We start from the raw sequence: 6,979 nt of genomic DNA on the forward strand, positions 1-6,979 counted from the left end.
AACCGCTCTAACTGTCAGGAAGTTCTTCCTAATGTTTAGCTGAAAACTTTTCTGATTTAATTTCAACCCATTGCTTCGGGTCCGACCTTCTGGGGCAACAGAAAACAACTCCATCTTACTTTGGCTTACTGTAGCTTTTTGGACAGAGGGTGGAGTTAGATGCCTCTAGATGCCTTCAGTTTTTAAGGAGAGTACCAAAGATCTTTTAGTGGTAGGTTTCCTGAAAACTGCAAAGGATCACTGAATAGGAAGGAACCATTCAGGACCAAACCCTGTTGGAATCTTTTTTGATTCAGCATGAGATTTATCCTGTTGGTTCATGGGGGGATTACTCTCTCTCTCTCTCTCAGCCCAATGCGGGACTAAACTTTGTGACATTCCCACCCACAACTCCAATTTTAGTTTCTGAGAGCAATGGAAAATATAAGCTATTATATTTCTCTTTGACCCAAATTGCAGGACCATTTGCTCAAATTAGGAGCCATTTCTAGCCGTACCCAATATCACTTTAATCATTCGCATTACCCCAGTCAATAGCAGGCAAAATGAAGGTGGATCATTAGAGAGCATCAAGATATCTCCCCCCCCCCTTGGGAAAAATAAAACCCAGGGTCTATAACGGGACTGGTCTATGCTAAAAACAAGGGCTCCTCCAAATACCATGGCGGAGGAAGGTCATTTTATTAACAACTGACCTTGAAGTGATTTCTGGTGACCCAAATGTCCAGATGGGCCACGTTTTCTTTCCTGAATCTAACCGCAATCTACGTTCTTGAACCACAGTGTCATGGCATTACTATGCCCATAAAAGAAGTGGAACCTCATGTCCTCCTGACTCCTTTCCACAAGGACCCAGGAATACCAGGGAAAAAGCCCTCTCCTATTCCAAGGCCAAGTTCAAACTGAAGTGGGTATCTTTTAAGTACGGCTCTGACTGAGGGCTGCTGGGAGCAGGGGGTGGGGCTTGTTGCATGTGCCCGCCTCCTGGGCTCTTTACTGCCGGAGCTCCGCTCCTGTGCGCTCCCGCAGGAAATGACCCCTGGTTTTGGATCTCGTGACAGAAAGGCAGCATCTGGGCTATAGAACATGTTCTGGCCCACTTTTACGTCCTGTATCCCAGATTTCTATACCAGTAGAGAACGTTTGAGGTCCTGAGGATGATGGAGGCATTTTCTCAAGACCGTCTGGAGGAAACAGCCACTGAGGTAAAGATTTCTACAGGGGAGGGGGAGGAAGAACCTCCCAGAGAATGGTGGTGCCTCCATCTTCTGCAGCCAATGAGGCTCTCATGCCCACATCTCCAGTCACCAATGACTCCTCTCCACAAATTCCCTCAGGAAACCCTGCCTGCAACACCACATCAGTCCCAGAAATGGAAGGAGGCCTCACAGCGTCACAGGCCTCAGAACAGGGTTGCCAAGTCTTTACCTCAAGAAGAGCGGGGGAGTTCAGTGCTGGTCTGGGAGTGATGTAATCGCGTAAACCCGGAAGTGACGTAAACCCGGAAGTGACACAATCACGTCGGGCATGTTGGGGGCGGGGCCACAATCATCTGAGGGAAAACCATAAGAGTTTTCTGATTGTGGCCCTGCCCCCAACATGCCAGACGCGATCAGCGGCTGAACCTTGTGGTCCATTGCCAGTTGGGACTGCAGTACTTCCCAGCCTGACCCCTGACCTCTTGGGCCATGGTTCCTCTATGGCCATACTCTACATAAACAACAACAATACCTTGGTAGCGAGATCCATCAGTTCTTCCTTGTCATGACATAAACCCGATCCAAGTCCACCCAGGGCATAAGCGGAGCGTATCATGACAGGATAGCCAATTTTTCCTGCTGCCTCCAAAGCATCGTCTACCTATTATAAGAAAAGAGCACAGATAATATAACAGCAAAGAGGACTACACGTATTTCTATATTTGGCTGCAGCTACGAGACTCATCGGGACGATCCAGAATCAAAATATAAGGACCGATTTCCCACAAGCCGCTGCTCTGCGCTCGTGCTTCCCTTTGCCCCGATTGTACGTGTCAAGTTCACACTATGCGCTGCATGGCGACATTTTGCCCCACAGCTTTGCCCGATTTCCCCCGTGTCTACTCAATCCTCAAAAAACTAGGATTGAGTAGACGCGGGGGAAATCGGGCCAAGCTGCGGGGCAAAATGCAGCCGCGCAGCACATAGTGTGAAACTGACACGTACGACTGGGGCAAAGGGCAGCATTTTGTGGGAAATCGGTCAAGATGTTTCAAGCCGCATTACTTATTTATTTATTGTATTTATCACCCGCCCTCCTCGCAAGCGGGCTCAGGGCGGCTCACATTGCCTGGCACAGTGTGCCAAGGTTCATATACAGTCAAAACATTTAACACTTAAAACATCTGACACTGTTAAACATTTAAAACATTTAAACAATCAATGATGTCCAATTAAAGTGCACTCAGTGATTATTAACCAAGATGGCGTAACATGTCATGCAGGCTCAGATAATTACGGGCTCCTAGACGGTTTGGCTCAATCTCACAGGCTTGTGGCCGTTGCTCTGAGACTCTGCTGGGAAGGCATAGACCAGCTTCATCCAGGCTTTATTATTGTCAGAACCCACAGCCAACAACGTAGTACACGCTTATCAGGAAAGGTAATACTTTATTGAAGAGCTATAGATGCATTAACATAGGCACTGTTAAGAATGACGGTTACCCATGGGGCATAATAGGATATAGGGTATTCGTATGCACCCCCAAGTGCCGAAGAATAGATTCTTTTGAACTATGGTGCTGGAGAAGACTCTTGAGAGTCCCTTGGACTGCAAGAAGATCAAATCAGTCAATCCTAAAAGAAATCAACCCTGGTTGTTCCCTGGAAGGCCAGATAATGAAACTGAAGCTCAAATACTTTGGCCACCCAATGAGAAGGGAGCACTCACTGGAGAAGACCCTGATGCTGGGAAAGATTGAAGGTCAAAGAAGACCGGGACGGCAAAGGATGAGATGGTTAGACAGTGTCATAGATGCAACGAACATGAAATTGAGCCAACTTCAGAGGACGGCGGAAGACAGGAAGGCCTGGCGTGATCTGGTCCATGGGGTCGCGAAGAGTCGGACTCGACTGTGCGACTGAACAACAACAACAAATGCACCCTCCACACACTGCCCTGGCCAATTAGCCACCGTCCCACGCGCGGGAGAAAGGGCTCCGGCCGTTTAGCACTGAAGCTGGGAACCAACTCTCTCCCACGGTCCCCGAGAAAGTCAGACATCAACATCACCACCTGCAGAACTTATAGATAAGCGTTACAGCAGCAAAGAAGCGCTGATGGAATGCACTGGCAATTAGAATACAACCAACCTCCCCACCCCCAGGGCAGCATAGCGGACAATTATACTCATTCAGAACGGTTAGCTTAAGTTTAGCGTGATGTACCGATTCCACAGCGAAGCTGGGGGCAATCTTCTCATTGATTTCATTTAGCTTGTTGGAGAAGAGCTGGCGGTCTTCTGTGGCCATGATCGACTCAACGGAAGTTCCAAGGACCTTCACTCCGTACTCCTGCAGGATGCCACGCTTGAACAGCTCCACTCCTGTACCCCCCCCCAAAAAAAATTAACTTGGCATTGTCAGCATAAAAGGAGAGGGGGGGAAAATAAAACAATATGTGGAAGATCAAGATGGTTAGACCCGTTAGTTTGTCTGTAGCGGCAGAAAAGAGCAGGAGTCGAGGAGCACCTGAAAGACTAACAAAATTTGTGTTACGGTGCGAGCGTTCGGGAGTCACTGCTCACTTCTTCAGATATCTGAAGAATATAGATCGAGATGTATATAGAGATCAGGTGTAGTTCAAGATGGGTCGCCGTGTTAGTCCGTCTGTAGCAGTAGAAAAGAGCCAGAGCCCAGGAGCACCTGAAAGACTAACAAAATCCGGGGCAGGGGAGGAGCTTTCATGAGTCCCTGCTCACTTCTTCAAATGCAGCGAGAATGAAAGCCCGATGTCCTTCTATCTCGGAGAGTGGAGTGATTCAGATGCCCAATGTGACAATAGCAGGCAAATGACAGTAGCAGGCGTGATATGCAGAGGGGTGGCAGAGATCATCGTCCACAGATCTGGGGCCCAAAGTACATGTTTACTGAGTCAGTGATCCTCTTCCGAATGCGGAGAAAGACCCCCTTTCCACCACCCTTAAAATGCACTGGGTAATCTAGGGTCCATCAGTGAAGAAAAGACTATTCCTACAAGGACTTACCACAATTGAGAGCCGTCTGCCCACCCATACCAAGAATGAGACCGTCTGGCCGCTCTGCCCTGATGACCTCTGTAACAAAATGGGGGGTGATGGGGAGGAAATAAACTGTGTCCGCCTGCTTCAAGCCGACTTCGTTGGTCTGAACTGAAGCAATATTGGGGTTCATCAGGACCGTTTTCACATTTTCTTCCTGAAGGGATAATATTAGACACCAGAGTTTCAATAAGCATCCTCTATGCAGCAAAAAAACCCCCAAAACCAAATACACGGAAAGGAGGCCCAAAGCAGCCGACTTCAGCACACCAACTGGGAAGCCACTTCCTCTGAAACAAGTGGAGCCTCTTCTTCCGCTTCTGTTGTGGAGATCCAACATCCCCTCGCACTTCAGTTTCTTTTAAACACTGAAACAGAATGCCATGGCCCCAAACCAATTAAAGTTACTGACGACTAAAATTCCCTGAAACCAATGCAGCACGTGTTATATGGTTTTATGATCACTATACTATTTATTGTTGTTTTTATCCTGTTGTAAGCTGCCCTGATGCGGAGCTGCGGTGGCTCAAGGGGTTAAGACGCTGAACTGCAGGCTGTGAAAGGTCGGTCGTTCAGCAGTTCGAGACCCGAGTGTGCCGCATGACGGAGTGAGCTCCCGTCTCTGGCCCCAGCTCCTGCCAACCTAGCAGTTCGAAAGCAAGAAATTCCAAGTAGATAAATAGGTACTGCTTCGGTGGGAAGGCAACAGAGTTCAGTGTGCCTTGGCGTTTAGTCATGCTGGCCACATGACCACAGAGAAGTCTTCGGACAGCGCTGGCTCTTCGGCTTGGAAACGGAGATGAGCACCGCAACCCTAGAGTCGGACTCGACTGGCTTTCGAGCAAGGGAACCTTTACCTTTTAAGCTGCCCTGAGCCGGCCATGGATGGGAGGGCGGGATATAAATGTAATTAATTAATTAATAAAATAACTTATGGCAAATTTAAGCCCCACCACTTTTAATGGGACTTGGTGGTAGAAAGTCCCGTCAAGTCCTAATCGACTTATGGCGGCCCCATAGAGTGTTCAATGCAAGAGATGTTCAGAAGGGGATTTGCCATTGCCTGACTCGGTGTAGCAACCATGGTCTTCCTTGGCGGTCTCCAGGGCTATTTTTGGGCAGGAACGCACAGGAACGGAGTTCCGGCTGGTTCCCAAGTTGGCCACGCCCAGCAGGAACTCATTAGCATAACAGGCCACACCCAACAGCAGAAACTCCTTAGGATTGACTACATTCGGGGTGTGTGGCCTAACATGCAAAGGAGTTCCTGCTACCAAAAAAGCTCCGGGTTTTGACAACAAACAAGGTAAACAGAATAAGAAGCAAAAGGTGGGTGTGGCTGGATGACCACACTTCTGGTAACATGGGGGTGCAGCCTAATATGCTAATGAGTCGTGCTTGTCAGGGGTGTGGCCTGATATGCTAATGAGTTTCTGCTGTTGGGTGTGGCCTATTATGCTAATGAGCTCCTGCTTGGATTTTTCTGCAAAAAAAGCCCTGGCAGTCTCCCATCGAAGTACCAGGTCAACCCAGCTAAACTTTTGAGATCGGAAAAAAGCGGGCTAGCTCAGGGATTATTCAGCTCAGGGATTAACGGGACTCGGTCTAAACAAATTTCCGTGGGATCTCTGCCATCTGTGATGCGGCGCACTGTGACTTTCGGGAGCCGATTTTTAAAATATTGATGAACAGCATCATTTGTAGTGCTTATTTATGGTCTCACTGCACTCCCCTGTGGAGAGTTAAATCTATTTTAGCTATCATGCTTTCAGCAAGCAAGAGAGAGAAATGGAATTGGTCTCACTCTCACTAACGCTGCCTCTTAAATCTCTTTGCGTTACCAGGCGCGTAATAGTAGGTGCAAGGACCTAAATTGATCCAAACAGCAGCCCCTTCCTAATTTGGAGCAACTTTTTGGACAGTTCATGGATAGTGATACAGAAAGATACAGTGGAAAGAGAATCCCACCAGTGATTACTTTATGGTCCCTTCATGGTCAGGGACCTACCTGCCTGAGGGACCGCCTTTCCCCACATGTCCCCCAGAGAGCACTGCGGTCCGGGTCGCAAAATCGTCTGGCCCTCCCTGGCCCTAAGGACGCCAGACTGGCATCGACCAGGACCGGGGCTCTTTTTGTGGCAGCTCCAACTTGGTGGAATGAGCTTCCGGAAGAAATCAGGGCCCTGCGGGACCTTTCACAGTTTCACAGGGCCACAAAAACGGAGCTCTTCCGCCAAGCATTTAGGTAAGGAACTGGATTTCACCATCTATGCCCTGTGCCAATATTATTTCCAGCCTGAGTCCGCCAATAGTGGAACTTACCACTGCATGTATGTTTGCATATGCACTTTATCACAGTTGTACCACCATTGTGTCAGGCTTCCCCACAGCATCAATGAAGTACACTCTTGCAGGAAGGTTTTACTTTTATTTGAAGCTATAGGTGCATGTACAGGATCACTATTAGGAATGAGCGGGGAGCAACAAGCATGGCAGGTTATAGTACATTCAAACAACTGAGGCCCAATTGCGGGAGTTCCCCCGCGCGCCATTGGGCCTGGGAGCAAACGCTTCTAGGTGGCATACAGGGGTCGTTTCATAGAAAAAGAGCTAGGGGAACTCATTAGCATAACTCATTAGCATATGCCACACCCCCTGACATCACCGGAAGTGTGTCATAAGGCCACACCCCCCGCCCCCAAC

General features: G+C 48.6%; 1 protein-coding gene across 1 annotated transcript in view; it reads right to left on the minus strand.

The window, feature by feature from the left end:
- LOC107110877 (carbamoyl-phosphate synthase [ammonia], mitochondrial-like) overlaps nt 1–6,979 on the minus strand; it is a gene marked incomplete at its 3' end in the record, with an annotated part of 93,407 nt that overhangs the window by 66,311 nt on the left and 20,117 nt on the right. Inside the window, exons 4-6 of the mRNA XM_015411717.1 lie at nt 4,244–4,433; nt 3,426–3,583; nt 1,732–1,860 (exon numbers count right to left, since the gene is read on the minus strand). Coding sequence (XP_015267203.1) covers nt 1,732–1,860; nt 3,426–3,583; nt 4,244–4,433 — 477 coding nt within the window. The remainder of the gene's footprint in view (nt 1–1,731; nt 1,861–3,425; nt 3,584–4,243; nt 4,434–6,979) is intronic.

The sequence above is a fragment of the Gekko japonicus genome, unplaced genomic scaffold, assembly GCF_001447785.1.
Source record: "Gekko japonicus isolate JY-2015 unplaced genomic scaffold, Gekko_japonicus_V1.1 scaffold175, whole genome shotgun sequence".
Taxonomy (NCBI): Eukaryota; Metazoa; Chordata; class Lepidosauria; order Squamata; family Gekkonidae; genus Gekko; species Gekko japonicus.